At 53.0% G+C, this 17,764-nt stretch overlaps 1 protein-coding gene and 1 non-coding gene across 3 annotated transcripts; one reads left to right on the top strand and one right to left on the bottom strand.

The window, feature by feature from the left end:
* Window positions 1–809: 809 nt before the first annotated feature.
* Mdfi (MyoD family inhibitor) lies at window positions 810–17,506 on the bottom strand. 2 transcript variants are annotated; one of them, XM_029558666.1, is made up of 5 exons: window positions 17,424–17,506; window positions 15,949–16,035; window positions 9,131–9,313; window positions 4,960–5,190; window positions 810–1,538 (listed from the first exon to the last, which is right to left on the bottom strand). In XM_029558666.1, the coding sequence occupies exons 2-5, from the start codon at window positions 16,022–16,024 to the stop codon at window positions 1,282–1,284; spliced, it is 747 nt and encodes a 248-aa protein (XP_029414526.1). In that variant the 5' UTR covers window positions 16,025–16,035; window positions 17,424–17,506; the 3' UTR covers window positions 810–1,281. The 2 variants fall into 2 exon arrangements, with proteins under 2 accessions (XP_029414526.1, XP_008821344.1); XM_008823122.3 differs by lacking the exon at window positions 17,424–17,506 and adding an exon at window positions 16,254–16,286.
* On the top strand, window positions 11,631–11,735 carry LOC115068508. Its single transcript, XR_003847857.1, has one exon. It is a non-coding gene; the product is annotated as a small nucleolar RNA U13 (small nucleolar RNA).
* Window positions 17,507–17,764: the final 258 nt, after the last annotated feature.

The raw sequence follows: 17,764 nt of genomic DNA, 5'->3' as shown, positions 1-17,764 counted from the left end.
TGGAGTGACTTCATGAGGAAGAGCTTGGAGAAGCTAGAGTCAGCAGGAGACTAATTAATCAAACCCAAACACACCTGTTGTTAATTATGCTCTGCCAAAGTTAACTCTTCCCTTCCGGGGCTCTGCTTTCAGTTGGTGGGCAAAGGGGACAGTGGTGAGGAGTGACTCCTTCTGTCCCTCCTTCCCTCCTTCCCTTCCAGGAAAACAGGAGCCAGGAAGAAGTGTACTGTGGCTTCTTGGGGTGAAGGCAGAGGAAGAAAGGACTCTAGAGGGCAGGTTACCCCTGTCCTGACGGGCTGTGTGTGCGTGTGTGCATGTGCGTGTGTGTTGCATTCATTGCCCATGCGAATACAAAGTCAGAGGACAGCTTCCACTGTCAGCCCTCACCTACCACCTTGCTATTAGTCACCTACCACCTCTTATTAGTCACCTACCACCTCTTATTAGTCACCATGGCAGACACTAATTTAGCTGGCCTTTGAGCTTCTGGACGTCATCCTGTCTCTGCCTCACATCTTGCAATAGGAACATTGGAATTACATGCACGTGGGTCCTGGAGATTCAAACTCAGCTCCTCAGGCTTGTGCAGCAAGTGCTCTACCCACTGCGCCATCTCCCCAGCCCCTCACAGGTGCTACTTAGGGAGTGAAAGGAAGTGTTTGCTTTTGAACGTTAACGTCCATAGACTTAACATGAATCCTGAGCAAAGTGGAGATGAACAAATATCTTCATTTACAGCCAAAATAGAACAGACCCTCCCTCTGTTCCCCATCCCCTTCCAGTCTTTTCCATACTGTCCCCCTTCAACCCAACCCCCCACTAAGCCCATTCTCTTGGGTCACAACATAGGTTAGGCCCTGACAAGAGCCCAGGGAAGGAGCTGGGGAAAGGGCAGGGGCCTGGCAGTGGGTGGGGTGGGCATCTTTTCACATTTTCTGTCCTCCAAGCTGGGGTAGCAGAGGAAGGTGGGCACCTGGAGCAGAGAGGTAGAGGACATGGGCCTCCTGTCCTGCCCCCCTCCCATAACTTTCACAGTGTTCTGTAGCCCTGGCAGCTAGCTGGTCCTGTCCCACCAGGTCTAGGTGCTGTGTCCCTGGTCACCCAGCAAGGAAGGCAGGCTTGTCTGCAGCACCCCACTCCACGACTGAGGTGGCCCCTCTGAGCATCCCACCTTCTCACATCTGGGCTGGGGTTCTGAGGGGGCCCTGGATGGGTGGGTGGGTACAGGGGTAGGGGGAGGTCTCCAGCTTTGTGTGACAGCCCAGGAGCCACCCTGGGACATCAGGAGGAAAAGCAGAGCCCACAGCACTCCATGCAGATTTCCAGGCAGTCGGCAGACTCGCAACAGGCGTCCACGATGCCGCAGTCCAGGTCGCAGGGAAGGTCACAGTCTGCACACTCACCGGATCCACAGCAGCAGCAGCAGAGGCACGAGTCCTCCGAGCTGCAGGAGCCGCAGGTGGCGCAGTCCAGGACGATATTGCAGAGCGTCAGGAACTCACAGAACAGGCAGGACAGGATGCAGTGGACACAACAGTCTGTGGGAAGTGGGGTCAGCAAGTGAGAGACGGGAGTAAGACAGTCCCAACAACAACAGCCGAGTAGGGCTGCCAAGTGCCTGCTGTTGTGCTTGACTCCTGTAGTCCTCAGTGCTCCAAGAAGCAAAAATTCGATAGTGGGAAGGCCTACTTTCTTTATAGGTGATGACTCAAGCAAGGTACAGGGACACAGCACATCAGAGCAAGGACTGGAGCCCAGGCAGTATGCATCAGGAGCCCCTGCCCTTAACTTCCTCCTGTTTATTTACTTAATAAGCAGGTGGTTAAGGACCTGTCCCAGGCACTGTTGTGTTATGCAGGAATTAAACTCATTTAAGCCTCTATAACATGGGCTGCTAATTAGCCTCACTCTGCAGATTAAACCGAGGCATAGAGAAACTTAGTACTTAAAAATATATGGGGGGAGGAGGTGGGACGGCTGGAGAGGTGGCTCAGTGATTAAAAACACTGGCTGATCTTGCAGAGGACCTGGGTTCAATTCCCAGCACCCACATGGTGGCTAACAACCATCTATAACTCCAGTTCTAGGGGAATAAGAGGCCCTCTTCTGACCTCTGCAGGCATTGCATGACATGGGTGCACTTACATACATGCAGGCAATACACTCATACACATAAAATAAAAAAATAGCCATGCGTGGTGGTGTACACCATTAATTCCAGCACTCCCCAACCTCCTGCCTGATTCTGTCTCCCCCAGGGCTTACCTCCTCCCACCACGCACACCACACTGTTTTATGTTGACTGTCATCTCACATTCAATTCACTGTGCTAGGATAGTCAGCCACCTTGGTCTGTAATGTTCACTGATGTGTTACAAGTCCCCGGGACAGGATGTAGCTCAGTTAGTAGAGTACTTGCCCAGTAAGCACACACACGAAGTCCTGGGTTCCATCCTCAGGACTACATACACTCATTATGGTGGTCCACACTTATATTCCTAGCACATGAGTAGAGGCAAGAGGATCAGGAGTTCAAGATCATCCTCAGCTACATGAATGTTTGAGGCCAGCTTTGAGCTACCTGAGATGCACACAGTAGATGCACACAGGTAAACACAGTAGGTGCTTGGTGAACACATTTAATGAGTTCATGCATGAACTTGTCCTTGGGTATCTAGCTATTACAAGGTAGAATTGAGTTGAACTTGCAGGAGTTGAACACTGCACTGTTGGGTGCTGACTGGGCAGCCCTTCCTAGGACCAGAGCACCCAGTTTCCCCAACTAGAGCTGACTGCTATGGATAATCTGACACTGTTCTGTGTCCGATGCGGAACTGTCTTCTCTCTATGCCCATAGGAGATAGGGTAATTCTCTTCAAATGCAGATGTAGTGAACTCTCAAGGCTCCCCACTGCCCTCCAGATAGAGTCCCGGTCCGGTCCACTGCATGGTTGATAAGGCTTTCCCAGAGCACCTGCCTGCCTGGAGTCTCACCTCCCACTTTCCTCCACCTGCACTCTATCTTCCAACCACACTAAGCACCAGTACCCTCTGTGTTAGTGCTTCCTGCCTGCATCCCGTCTCAACCTCTAGTCTTCCCATTCTCTCCTCCTCAGCCTTCTGGGCTGGTGTGGGTGTCCTCATGTTCATATAAACCTCTTTTTAAAAAAAATAATTTATTTTATCTATATGAATATTTTGCCTGCATGTATGTAGGTGCACCCCATGTTGTGCAATGCTCAAAAGGACCAGAAGAAGACATCAGATCCCCAGAACTGGAGTTAAGGAAGGTTGTTAGCTGCCATGTGGGTGCTGGGAACAGAACCCCAGTTCTCTGCAAGAGCACCTAGTACTCTTAACCTCCAAGCCATCTCTCTAGTCTCTTAATACAACTTTCTACTCATGCACTTGTCACATTGGTGATGACCTATGTGTGTCCTTCTCATGAGAGCTGCTTGAAGTCAGGGGCTAGCAAGCCCAGGTACATAGTTATTATTATCATTATCCTGTGTTAGGGATGGGATCCAGGGCTTTGAACATGAAAGACAAATGCTCTCTATCCACTGAACCATTCCCCTACCCCCAGGGCATGCTAGAAGAAGGAAAGACTGTTGGCAGAATCTGACCCATGGGATGGAAAGGTTTCAGAATATGTTACTTACAAATGCGTACAATGAATCCTGTTTGCAGGCGACCCTGTGTCCAGAGTCTCCCAGAATGAATGGGGCTGAGAATGTCAGGTAGCCCCTGAGCTACAGACAGCTGTCTCTATGATACCTGGGGGGTATGTGGATGGCTGACCCAGGACTGCCAGAAGAGGCTGTGTGTTAGGAACAGCCTGACCTGAGTGGCTGATCTGAGACCTCTGGCCTCCTTTTCTATACCTTGCTACCTGCTCCCCCCTGCAACAGTTCAACCCCCCACAACAATTCAGCATCATTGTACTTGGCTAAATATTTCTTTTGCTTCCACTAAACAGATGGTCTATTCCTCAAGGAAAAATTTTCATTTTCTTTGGTGCTAAGCATATGCTCTATGTTGAGCCATCCCCATAGCCCGAGAAAAGTTCTGATTCAGGAATAAAGTCTTAAGTGGGATCAACCCAGGTGGCTGGATTCCTTGTTAGAACAAGCTCAGAGAGTGGGGCTGGAAGGGGCTGGCCTTGAGAACAAAGGTGTGTATGCCTCAGTTCACCAGCTAGGTGTGCTTTGCAAGGTTCATAAACTTGAGCAGGACTGCAAGGGCTCCTTGGAGTCAGGCAGCTGGATTCTGCCCAGTTAACCTTTACCTTGGCCTCTGCCAGCTCACAGCTGGTTTTGCCCCTGGTGCTACTGGGTAATTTATTGGAGGTTAGAGCTCTACATTTATACACATTTACACACACACACACACACACGGACCACAACCCATGTGTGGAATTCAGAGGACAACTTGTAGGAGTCAGTTCTCTCCTTCACCATGTAGGTCCTGGATCGGACTCAAGTCATCAGGACTGGTGCAAGTGCCTTTACCCTAAGTGGAATCATCTCGCCAGCCCTTGATCTTCTTTGTACTGTTTTGTTTGTTTTGAGACAGGGTCTCACTATGTACCTCTGGCTGGCCTGGGACTCACTATGTAGACCAGGCTGGCCTCGAACTCACAGAGATCCATCTGCTTCTACTTCTTGAGTGCTGGGATTAAAGGTGTACATCACCTCACCCAGCCTGACTTCTGTGTTTCTTTTTTTTTTTCTTTTTGTCTTTTTGAAACAGGGTCTCCCTGTAGCCCCAGCTGGCCTGGAACTCACTATTTAGACCAGGCTGGCCTTGAACTCACAGAGATCAGCTTTTGCTTCTGCCTCCCAAGTACTGGGACCACAGGCGTGCGCCACCACGCCCAGCTACTTCTGAGCTTCTTACCCAGCAACCTGATGACACTGCTGGCACTGGCTGTGGATGAGGGATGGGCAGGGCCCTTACCTTCCTGTGCCTGGAGAGGGACCTGTGAGGATGCTGACCGAGTACTCCCTTTGCTCTTCCTCCTGCCTTGGCTGGCCAGAGATGGATGTGTCTGCAACTTCCGGTGGGCCTTGGGGCCACCCAGAGCACCGTTCCCCGCATGCCTGGTACTGCCTAGCTCTGAGGGGTGGCCGTGGCCGGAGCCATTTGGCAGTAGTGGGGTGCAGCCCAAGGGGTTCCCTTGAGGCTGGCCTGGAGAGATGAAGAGAAAAGACAATGTGGAAAAGAATGGAGGGGGGAGTGTCACCCAACCTCCCCTCCCCCATGTGCTCAGCTTGAATCCTGCCCACTTTATTCTTAGATACACCATAGGGCACCTAGACAGATTTGTCTGCTTAGATGGAGAAACTGAGGCCCAGAGAGCAGAACTGACTAGCTCAGAGCCACACCATGCAACAGCAGCAGACTGGGGTTCAGTTCCTGATTCCCACAATCTCATTCCAGAATAAAAGCAAAATGAAATCAAGATGCAAAGCAACGGGGCCTGGACCTCACTCTTATACCATACGAAATCTGTTCTCCTGTCTTGGGACTTCTGGATTTTGGCTAGAGTGATGGGGTGGGGCAGGCATAGCGTGCCTGGGGTTGCTTTGGACAGCAGCGAAGCAGTTAACCTCCACCTCGGCCTCTGCCAAGCCTCCAGCTGTTTTTGCCCTTGGTGCGGCTGGGTGACTTATTGGAAACATCTGTTTGGAGACATATGCCTGGCCCTGGACTCAGCTGTTCCTCACAGCACCCCCTCTATCTCCTGCTCCTTGCTCTCAGCACCCCCAAAGACCCACTCTGGCCTGCTGCTGTGGGCAGAGCATGCTGTAGGGCCCTAGGATCTGGGTGACTGGGGGGAAAGGGAAGAAGCAGCTGGGGGAGACCTCTAAGACCAGGTCTCCTCCCAGGCTGACTGGCTGACTTCAGCTTTGCCAATAAAGAGGATCCCCAAATCCTCAGATCCTTTCTAGACTTCATTCAAGGGGTGCTCAACTGAGTAGCCTGGCCCTGTTCCCAGGAGGTGAGGGTAGGTGTTTATGCTGGTAGGGGGGAGACAAGAAGGGAGCCACAAGAACTCCAGGACCCCCAGCTGCCAAGTGTCTTCTGCAAACATAGGTACAACATTGCTTAGCAGGGGAGGAGATCCCTGGCTTCCTCTACCATTTAAATTTTTTTATTATTTATTTATTTTATTGTTTATTTATTTATTTTGAGACAGGGTCTCCCTGTAGTCCCAGGTGACCTGGAACTTGCTATGTAGACCAGCTGCCCAGCTGTCCTGGAACTTACTATGTAGACCAGGCTGGCCTTGAACTCACAGAGATCCGCCTGCCTCTGCCTCCCAAGTGCTGGGACTACAAGCATGCGCCACCACGCCCGGCTTATTATTCTTATTTTATGTGTATCAGTGTTATGCCTGCACATAGGTAAGTGCACCCATGTTGTGTAATGCAATTGGAGGACAGAAGAGGGTGTTGGATCCCCTGGAACTGGAGTTACGGACAGTTGTTAGCTGCCATGTGGGTGCTGGGATTTGAACCCGGGCCTTCTGCAAGAACAGTTAGTGTTCTTAACTGTTGAGCCATCTCTCCAGCCCCTATTATTTATTTTTATGTGTATGAGTGTAATGACTGCACATGTGTAAGTGCACGTGTGCCCAAAGAGGACAGAAGAGGGCATCAGATTCCCTAGAACTGGAGTTACAGAGGGTTATTAGCCGCCATGTGGGTGTCAGGGCTGGAGGGATGGCTCAGCGGTTAAAAGCACTGGCTGTTCTTGCAGAAGACCTGGGTCCTTGTGTTTAAATTTTACAGGAGGGTGATGTCAAGGGACCCTAGGCACTCAGGAGAGAAAGTAGCTTCAGTGCACCCATAGACTGTGGGGGCTGGGCCTTCTAGTAATGGTAGTAAGTGCCGCACAGAGGATCAATTGAGCACTCGCTATATACTGGACTAGTCATGGCTCTTAGTACTTGCTAATTATTCTTTTTCTTTAATTTTCAAATTTATTTATTTTAATTTAATTTAATTTATTTATTTATTTTGGTCTTTTTGAGACAGGGTTTCCCTGTAGCCCCAACAGGCCTGGAACTCATTATGTAGACCAGGTTGGCCTTGAGCTCACAGAGATCCACCTGCCACTGCCTCCTGAGTGCTGGGATCAAAGGTGTGCACCACCATGCCTGGCTTAAAAAATATTTTATTTATTATTTTTATTTTATGTGCATGAGTGTTTTGCCTGAATGTATGTAAATACACCCATGTTATGTGATGCTGGTGGGCAGAAGAGGATAGTGGATCCCCTGGAATTGGACTTAGGTTTTGAGCTGCTATGTGGGTGCTGGGAACTAAACCCAGGTCTTCTGCAAGAGCAGCAAGTGCTCTTAACCACTGAGCCATCTCTCTAGCTCCTGTAGTAACTTCTTTACGCATCACAATTGATTTATTATCAACCCATTTTTTCTCCCATTTCTCAGATGAGAACACAGGCCCAGATGGTATAATTTGCAAAAGGTTCCACACTTAGGAAATGGGGGGAGGAGGCCCGGAGTCTGGGAGGAAAATGCCACAGACAGAGGTGGGAGCCTGGGAGTGAGGTATGGCTAGGGCTTTGCACTGCATAAACAGGGACTGGGCCACGGGAGCGGGCACGCCTGAATCATCCCAGATCCACAGAGATGGCTGGGCAGAGTTTTTGGCCAACTTCACTGCCCCTTGCCCTGCTGCCTAAACACGGGTACAGTGGCCAGAGGGAGGGAGTGTGGGTGAGCTGAGGGCCCTGGGAGGTGCTACAGACACAAAGCTCGCCTGTGGCCTGGCTGTGGGGTGGCCAAGGGGGTGAGGATGAGGGTGGGGCTGAGTCACAGAGCAAACACTGACAGCCACAGACACAGGAGTGTCTGTACCACTCCCACATAGTCCCCTCCCCGTGGCTGCATCCATAACCTCCTCTAAATTCCATGAATGTGTGTGTGCGTGTGCCTGTATGTGCGTGCGCATGAGCGAGCACACACATGTGTTCATGAAGGAAGCTGAGAACACTGCACTTGCAGGACTCAGGAACCCAACTTCTAAGGTGTCCAGCTGGGTCTAGATGCCCTGACTAGAGGTAGCTCCCTGCTCATTTGGCAGGTACAGCAAAGTATGCTGGGTCAGGAGACTTGAGTGCCAGTCTTATGTATCTGTGCCTCAGTCTCTTCATCTATAAAATGGGTGTGGCAAAGGTCAGTTGTGGTGAAGCACACCTTTAATCCTAGCACTTGGGAGGCAGAGGCAGGCAGATCACTGAGCTGGAAGCCAGCCTGGGATGGTCTACATAGCAAGTTCCAGGCCAGCTGGGGCTAGGTAGTGAGACCCTGTCTCAAAACATAAAAATCAGGCTAGAGAGGTGGGTTTGACCATTAAAAGCACTGGCTGCTCTTGGAGAGGACCAGGGTTCAGTTCCTAGCACCCCATTGCATCTAACAGCCATCTCTTACTCTGGTTTCAGAGGATCCGACTCCCTCTTCTGGCCTCTGCCAGCATCCCACACACGAGTGAGCTTACATACATTGTGCAGGCAAAACGCTCATACACATAACATTAAAATAAAATACTTTAAAAGCATGTGGTAATAACTGTACTTCCTAGGAAAGCACTCAAACTCATTCAAAGAGAGAGAACTAACTTTGGCCTATTATTATTTCTTATTATGTGACCCTGAAAGCCCTTTGCTATGTTCTTGAGGGTGAGGGGAAGGATCCTCCTGCTCCCAGGGCTCCTGGGAGACCTCCAGCCAGGCCTGGTAAAGACGAATTTTGCTTCTTTCTCCCCCCAGAGCAAATGAGGGCTTCCCCTCTCCTTTTTATCCTGGGTCTTTCTGTGATGGGTGGACTGTAGCAGGTCCCAGCTCTTGGGCCAGCCCAGTACTCCAGCTCTTTCTCTTTCAAAGGCAAAGGATGCCTCTTTCCTCACAGCTTCGAGCCATGTTGCCTGGAGCCTGGCCACTAGCAAGGTAGAGAGCTGTTTGTCTCACATCACACAAGTGACAACCTCCTCTACTGTTCCCCTACTCACACTGCCACCCTCAAGGGCAAAGAGAAAACACATCCAGGGGTGCCGCAAATCCTGCGTGTCACCACCCCAAACTCCCGTCCCCTAGGACTCACACGTCACAGCTTCTGTGGGGACATCGAGGTCAGTGCTGTTCGGAGCCTGGGGAGCTCCAGAACCACTGTCTTGGGGCATGGAGGGTGCCTTGTCCTTCAGGGAGCCCTCTTCTGATGCTGTCTCTGCAGGGTGAGTGGATCCCGCTGCTACCTCCAGCCCACATAGGAGTGACACGGTCTGGGCTAGGGAAAAAAGTAGATGACTGAGATTTGTTTCCAGGTGCCCTCTTGCGTGCCCAATCCTGGGCCTGATCTATAGCCCAGAATACCCCAACTCAATGAGTCCTTCCTTTCGCTCCGTTCCTGCACAAGTCACCCAGCCATCATCCTGTCTGGCAATGATGCTAGGCTCCAAAACTGAAATTTTTTCAACCACAACCAGTGTGAGCAAGGGCATGTGGGCATGCATCTGTCTGTACAGGAGAGAACAGGCAAGCTGGTTAGCAACACAGCCAAAGACACAGCTGTGGAGATTGACAGGGATGGGAAGATAGCATCCGGATGTGGGAGATTGGGCAGGGAAGGCAGAGCCTCTGAGATCCAAGGACAGACAGTGAAGAGACAGCAACGAGAAAGTCAGTGATGGAGAAGAAAGTTATAAGGTCAGGGCCCAGGGAGATGGGGGTGAGAAGGGACCACGAGATGCAGAAAGTAGATGGAGAAATAGGTCAGAGAAGGGATACTGGCAAGAAATAGCAGTGAAAGTAATCTGGAGGCAAGGGGCAGGGAGGGGCTGCAAGCAGGAAGGGAGGCCAGGAGACAGCCAGGAGGACTGGGGAAGAGGTGAACCGCAGTCCCGTGTAATTAGAGTGACCCTGGGCAGGGTGGGTGGAATGAAGGAACAGAGTCACCTTCAAACCACAGCTCCCCAGGCGGCAAGGCTGGGGCCCCCTGAGCTCCCAGGAAGGGAGAATGGGGAATGAGTGGTGCCTGAAAGTCCACAGCCTTGGTCTGTGGCTGTGGGAAGGTCTTGGGGGTAAACCTGGGGTCATAGTGCCCAGGTTATGGCAATTCTACAATATGGCTGCTTTTTAGCTGACCCAGTTTTGCTGTGTGATGGGATGACAGTGTTCTCAGAGTATGCCCTCCCCACCTGTGTCTCTTCTTATACCTGTCATGCTGGGAGAAAGGAAACACAGAAGCAAGAGATTTGGGGGCTAGAGAAATGGCTCAGCGGTTGAGGGCTGACTGTTCTTGCAGAGGACTGGGGTTCTGTGCCCAGCACCCACATGGGGTTAACAACCATTCATAACTCCAGCTCCAGAAGATCTGACGCCCTCTTCTGACCTCCCCAGGCACTGCATGACACGGGTGCACTTGCACACACGCAGGCAATACACTTATATACATAAAATTAAAATAATAAACAAGATTTTTTTTAAAGAAACAGGAGACTTGGAGAAAGGCAGAGACCAAAGGGCATGGAAGTGGGAAGGCAGAGAAGGGGGGAAGTAAACAGCAGTGAGGCCCAAAGAGGGAGAGATCAACATCCACCCTGCGCAGCCCACAAAGAGATGGAGGAGGCAGACACAGAGACAGAGACACAGAGAGAGAGACAAGGAATGGTCTTGCAAGTGGAAATGGGTTCAATTATAGAGAACACAGAGGGAGAGATGAGAGCCAGAGAGTGAGAGAGCAAGAGAGAGAGAATGAGAACTAGAGTCATCCTTGACGATTTGGGCACCTGGATCTGGGAGTTGGAAGCTGGAAGCCAGTCTAGGGATGTGTCAGTGGTCCAGCTGCCTCCGTGGCTGCTGAGACTGAGGCCTTGTTAACAGTCTTTGGTTCCTCTCAGCCAAGGGGACAGAGGTCTCAGAAGTCTATGTGGGTAGCACGGTGGACTGCAGGCCCAAGTGGGTGGGCTCCTGACTGTCTGGCACAAACCACAGGCCCTGCCTGCAGATGGGCTCTGGGGCAGAGAGGAGCAGGGGCAAGAGTCCTGGAGGGTAGCAGGTGATGTGTTAGGGGGTCCTTCTCAAAGTGGGGGTTCCTTCTAGCTCCATCTTCTCTTTGGGTCTGTTGAAAGGCCCCCTCCTCTCCACAGCCACCTGGATTAAGGATGGAGAATCAAATGGCTCTTGGCAGGTCACAAGGTTGAAAAAGGAGAGCAGACAAGTAGAGCTGATACAGAGACACTGTGGCTGCTGTTAAACGGGGCCTCTGCCAGCCCTGAGCCTAGTCCACACCAGCTCAGACACAACTGGAGGGCTAATGCAGAGCTGGCGTGAAAGAAGAAGACTAGGTGCTTGGGTCAGAATTTCTAGGAAGGGGGGCTGGAGAGATGGCTCAGCCTTTAAGAGATGGCTCAACAGGTAAGAGCATGGGCCTGGCTGCTTTTGCAGAGGATCTGGGTTTAGTTCTCAGCACCCACATGGTGGCTAACAACCACCTGTAACTTCAGTTCCAGGGGATCTGATGCCCTCTTCTGACCTCTATGGGCACGGCATGCACAGGTGCATTTAACATGCAAGCAAAACACTCATATGCATTTTTAAAAAATACCCTTTTTTCGGTTCATGAGCATGATGATATGGTGTTCATGCTGTTGCCTGACATGTGCCTCCCTCAAACCTGTTATGATGTTGACACATTATCCTAAATAAATATATAAATAAATAAGAGGGGAATTTTGAGAAGAAACAGCAAGAACCAAGATCTCAGAGGCACCAGACCAGCAGCAATGAGAGAGCAGGGACCACATGCTACTCCATGGTATTGAGGCTGGGTCACCTAAGACCTTGTGGTGACTTCCTAGACTTTCTCTGAGGGTGCAGAGGGGTGAAACCGTCAGTCCTGTATAGACAGAGTCAAGACGTCTGCTTTCAGCCGGGCGTGGTGGCGCATACCTTTGCTCCCAGCACTTGGGAAGTAGAGACAGGTAGATCTCTGAGTTTGAGGCCAGCCTGGTCTACATAGCGAGTTCCAGGCCAGGTGGGGCTACAGGGAGACCCTGCCTCAAAAAGACTAAAGAAACAAAAGCAACAACAACAAAAACCCACTTATGTTCTCCTGGTCCCCAGGACTAGAGAGGGAGGAAGGCAAGAAAGAGGGTTAAAAGAAACTGGGGTTCCTATCTCATCTTCCTCTCTCTCTTCACGGTCACCTACAGGGCTGGTGACCTCGAATCTGGGAGGAACAGAAAATTATAGAGACCAGACCATATTCTGAGGAGGCCAGCCCTGTAGAAAGCCTGCCATTCTAGGACACGGAGGGACAGACCTCCTGGAGCCAGAAGGGTCACAGTGGGGAATCCTTCATGGCAAGGGCGGAAGAGGGGACTGAAGCACATGCCCAGACAAGCCAGCAGAACCAGAAGGAAGTAGCAGCAACAGAAAGACCCGAACCACAAAGGAGATGCTGCTCCAGGGAGCCCAGACCCTAAGACATGGGCTGGGAACAGCGCTTGTTAGGACAGAGGGAACAGAAAAGCCAGGGCATACGTGGGTCAAAGACTCTCAGGGCAAGAGGCCAAAGAGCTCAGTTTTCCTACTGTCACCGAATGACTCTTCTATCTATCCATGGAGGGGAGAATATCTCTGAGGAGAATCTCCCGAAGGGTTTGAGTGTAACGAAGGTAAAGGAAAGGTAAGGCCAAGAGGGAACACTGTGTGGGTGTGCCATCCATGCCCTGTACAAAGACCCCACACAAGACATGAGTGGAGTGGGGCTGAAGTCCCCGGATGGAGTTCTAGCATGTGCCATCTACACATGTACATCCAGATGTACATCTCCTTCACCTGACCAGATGAAGACATTTCTCTAATTTAATGTACAATGACCCCAAACACACTGGTGCCCTGCAGAAAGGATTCACTTCAACACAAGTCCTTTCCTAACAAGGGGTAAGATTCTGGTCCATGTGTCAGAGTTCTAGAAAGCCAGCCAGCTCCAGAAAGAAGCAGAAGGGCGTGCTTCAATCCACAAGACCCAGAGGGAAAGCTGACCAACACACCAACAGGGACCTCCTCCCCTAGCTGGCTGTCCATCAAGAAGTGGGATAGGCTTACTTCGAGCCTGTATAGTTCCCATCTTCTAGTCTTATAAGTCTGGCCCTCTCCATTGTCTTTTTGGACAGTGGATCTGGGCTCTCCCCCTTGGAGCTGTGACCATCTCTGGAGAGAGAAGACCAGGATTTCTTCTGGTTAGAGTAGTGGATGGAACCCCACATTTCACTCTGCTTGGCTAGACATTCAAGGCCTCTGTCAACATCTTTAGTCAATGTACAAAGGTCCTATGTTCCAGGCAGACTGGCCTGTCTGTCCATGGCTCTGGGCCATTTCTAGGCCTTCTGGCTAAATTGTCTGTGCGTATATTGTCCCTTATGATCCATCCTTCCTGGTCCAGTCACAACCTCACCTCTTCCTCAGAAGGCCTTCTGTAGGACAGTAGTCCCTCCTCCAAATGGCCCAGTTATTGACAACTCAGCACCTGTGTTCCTCTTGTTAATTAGAACTTGATAGTGGCATGTGACTTCTCGTGAAGACTGGACCACTACCTACCTTCCTCCCGTGGGGCGCTCACTATTCCTTGCTGCATGTCTGTGGGTGAGTGTTAGCATTCTGAATGCCCCAGGTTAGGGGAAGGAGAGAGGGAGGAGCCACATCAAGGATTAGAGGTGGCATCTAGCTTTGAACCCCAAGAAGGCCAGAGAAGATGGACTCCTTTGGTTGAGTCAATAAGTGTGAATCCACTGGTCACAGATCGAGGCCACTGAATGGAGGGTTGGAGAGGACCCAAGCTGCCAGTTAGGTTCAGTCCAGTTATTTTATTTTGGGTCTGAAGGCTCCGATTCCCAGGAAATTGAATTTAGAACCATGGGCAGGAATGTGATGCCCCAGTGCTGGGCAAAATCTTGTGGGTTAGGGAGCCAGGGTCCTGGGACTCTCAGGAATGGGTGGGGTAGAGGCCACTGGGACAGCCAAGGGTGTGAGGGCTTGGCCACCTGCCCTAAGCCCCTTGTGCCCTGCATGTGTCTTGGGTGGCTAAGAGAGGGGGCCAATTTGCTCCCTAGCTGTCCTGCCAGCAGCCTCTTCCCCATCTCCCCCTCCCACCCCTGGGACACGACGGCTGTGGCCTCTCTGTTCTGTCAGCACACAGGGAGCATGAGGGATTCTGGTCTCAGAGTCAGGCGTCTGTGGGGTTTTGGCTGAATCTCCTGCGGTTTGGGCTTCCTGGGCAGCAAACTCCTTCTCCCAGGGCAGAGGCAGTACAGGGCCTAGTGTTATAAAAGCCGCTGTTGTCTGGCCCAGTCCCGGCTGGGGAGGGGGCTCGCTGAGGCACTTGGGGTAGGGGAGCCTCAAATTACAGCCTAGGATTAAGCCTTCCCAGAAGCTCACCCTGGACTCTGGAGTCTGCTTGAGTACACTTTGCCCTCCTCCTCTGCTGCTGGGTGGAGAGCAGGTTGTACAAGAGAGGGGAGATCTTGGAAGGAGGTATGGAGGAAGGGAGAGCAAAATAGATAAGGGGAGAGTAAGAAAGCATGCAAAGGGAGGGTGGGAGAGAGGCCAAGAGGGATGGAGAAAGTTCCCAGACACAAAGGATTCCAGCCCCTGTTCCCGCTCTCCTTCCAGGCTGAAGGATCCTGGTCCTTCCAGAAGTGTATTTCCCATAAACTCTTAAGTTCTTGCACCAAAGGCTGTACCAGGAGAACAAGGACTCAGGGCTGGTCAAGGTGGGTAACAGACACATTGGTCTCATTTGTGTGCTGGCCATTGGCCAGATAGCCCCATTTTTTGAACACCCTCCATCTCTACAGCTGTGTGAAGCCACACCAGGTAGACAGGTACTGAGACCCCCCTCTCCAAACAAACTGAGGTGTTGGGGAACGTGGAGACTGAGACCAGATACAGAAAGACACTTGCCCAAGGCCATGCAGGGAGTTTGGAGTCATAGGTCCAGGCTTGGATGTTCATTATTGGGTCAAACTGGGGAGAAGGGGAGATTGGGCTGGGTGGGAAGAAGGTAGGGCATCTGACTGAGCCAGAGGAGGGATTTAACTTGGGTTTAGACTTCTGCACCCCACCCTGCCCCCATTCTGAACAAATCCCCAAACAAATCTACATAGCAGGACCCTGACTTCCCTAGGAGCCTCAGTGGAGGCTCTGGACAGTGAGGAGAAGGGCCTGGAAAGTCAAGTTGGCAGCTGCCCCCACCCCTCAAAGGAACCTCATACCCTTCCTTAGTGTGCAGGTTCCTGGGAGAATCACACACCATGTGTGTGTGTGTGTGTATGTGTGTGTGTGTGTGTGTGTGTGTGTGTGTGTGTGTGTGTAGGGTAGGGTAGGGTAGGGTAGGGTAGAGGCTGGGGAGGAGGGAACCACAGCAAGGCAAGAAAGAGGGGAGGGGCTGGATCTTGTAGCCACTATTTGCTGAGACAAAAGTTTTCGGGAAGCGCTAGGCTCTGCTTGGTGTGGGGGAAGGGAAGGAGAGAGACTCAGACACCCCCACCCCGCCTAAGGCCCCCATAAATATTTATACACTGGGCAGAAACGGTTGGGATGCAGATCCCAACAGTATGAACAGGCACCACTGTGTGTGTGCGTGTGTGTGTGTGTGTGTGTGTGTGTGTGTGTGCCTGTAGCTGGGTCTGGGGGGAGTTGGAGCCAACTCTGCACAGTCTGGCTGCCAGTTCCGGGCCCTGCCTCCTCACCCCAGCCCTCCACTCTCCTAGGACTAGGTCCCCAATACTCAGACTTTTCAACCCCACCCAAGCTCCTGGGAGTCATATGCCCCTTTCTCCAGGGAGAAGGGAGAGAGCTAACAACCGCCCCCCACCTCCCACCCCTCCGGTCCACTTTGCGTTCCATTCCCTCTCCTACCTGGGTCCGGGGCTGCGCTGGGGGCTCCATGGGGCGTGTCGCAGCGAGAGGGGCCCTGACCGCTCACCTGGGACATCGGCCCGGGACCTGGGGAAAACAGTGCTCAGCGGGCGGGGCTGTCCTCCCAGGGGCGTGCGTGAGGACTGGGGGACTGGCTGGGGTGCTCCGGCACAGACTCCTGCAAGCTGTACGCAGTCGCGCAGCCGGGTCACCGTGCCGGGCCCCCCATGCGGCACCTGGGTCGCCCGCCCCCCCTCCCCCCTCACTCGTTCTTGGCTCCCATTCTGGCGCCAGCTCGCACCCACCGATCGCCCCTTCCTTCTTCCTTCCCTCCTCCAGCCCCCTCGCTCCTCCCCTCTTCCCTGGCCCACCCTGGCCCCGCCCCCTCCTCCGCATCCCAGTCCCCCACCCACCCACGTGTCCCCTCCCCGGAGCCGGGCCAGGCGCTGCCCGGGCGGGACACGTCTGTCAGCGGGGCGTCCGAGGCCCGAGCCCCCACAGGAAGCCGGCTCGCCTGGTTTCCTCCTCTATGCTCAGAACGGGGCCCCCAGTCTCCCCAAATCTCCGCCTCCTGAGGCCCAGAGGACCTCGCCGGGGCTGCAAAAGGGGCTGCATGTTTTCCTTCGGTCTTAAACTTTGGAAAAGTTTGCAGACCAGCAAAGAGAAAGAGAAGCCACAACCACCTCGGGACGACGGTCTGGATAGTTGTAGCCCCACCTCCCATGGCATTGTCCCAAAGATCACAGAGATCTAGGCCCCCCGGAGCCTTTGGCCCATCCCCACGATCCTCACTTGGGGGATCCCAAGCCGGGTGCTTGAAGTTTGGGGCTCAAAGCCCATAAACCCATCCGCTGGAAACTGGCCCTCCGGGAAATCCTACTGTGCGTCCCAGCCTTCCCTGTCTCACAGCAGCGGGACACATCCCCGGTGTCCTGCGACAACCTGCCCCTCCTCCCCAATCTATAGCTTTACGTGAAATTCGTATCAGAAAACTGTGCAAAGAGAGGTTCGCGGTGTTCACTCCCTTTGAGCTTCAGACTGGAACTCCGACCTTCTGAAACCAGGGTGCGTGAAGAAGGGGGTTGGGAGGAGCCAGCTTGTTGGCCAATTGTGGGAACAAGCAGTCCAAGGGGTCTGGGGACCCTCAGAGAGACCCCAGGACTGGATCCCGAGAATGGAGGAAGGCGTGGAGCTTGTGTCCAGCCAGGTGGGGCTGGGCGGGCTTATAGGGGCGATCCTCCGGTGAGGCGCCCTCTGGGTTATCTCAGTCACCTCGGACCCAAGTGGCCGAGTCGTCCGTCGGAGTCCCCACCACCAGGGCCAATTAGGGAGGCGGCGGCGGCGACAAGCCACCTCCTGCCGTCCCGGCTTTACAGCCAGAGTTGGAAGGAGGAAGCTGGGACACCAGGGACGGGTGAAGGATTCCAAGCTTTCCCCTCCTCTGTCGCCTCCCAGTCTTTGAAGCCACTACTTACGGCTCTCCTAGGTCTTCGGGGCGCCGTCGGGGCCAGGACCAGAGTGGCCCCCACGGCGCCCGCTGCGCTCTGGCCACCCGCGGCCACGTCCCGCGATGGGCTCGAGTGGAAGCAGATGGGAGGGAGGAGGGACAGGCGGGATCCCGCCCTGGATGCCTGGATGTAAGCTGCGTGCGGGGGCCTGGCTCGTCGGCGCCCCAGAGCCGGCCTGGGATCAGGCTGCTTGCTGTCTGGGAGCGGCTGAGAGCTGGGGCACACACCTGGCACTGGCTGAGTCACCACGACGCGCTAGGGCTTGGCGGCTGCTGCATTCTTACCGGCTTACCTGAGCAGCAGGCTGG

The sequence above is a fragment of the Nannospalax galili genome, unplaced genomic scaffold (genome assembly GCF_000622305.1).
Source record: "Nannospalax galili isolate Female #2095 unplaced genomic scaffold, S.galili_v1.0 scaffold1892, whole genome shotgun sequence".
Lineage (NCBI taxonomy): Eukaryota > Metazoa > Chordata > Mammalia > Rodentia > Spalacidae > Nannospalax > Nannospalax galili.
This window is presented reverse-complemented; position numbering and strand designations above follow the sequence as displayed.

Excerpts from the sequence above, each read along its gene's own strand:
- Mdfi (XM_029558666.1), bottom strand. The coding sequence starts at position 16,024 with ATGTCCCAGGTGAGCGGTCAGGGCCCCTCTCGCTGCGACACGCCCCAT. Across the intron at positions 9,314-15,948 it reads CAGCGCAGCCCCGGACCCAG|CCCAGACCGTGTCACTCCTA; the intron begins GTAGGAGAGGGA and ends TTTTTTCCCTAG. Across the intron at positions 5,191-9,130 it reads CCCCACAGAAGCTGTGACGT|GCCAGCCTCAAGGGAACCCC; the intron begins GTGAGTCCTAGG and ends TCATCTCTCCAG.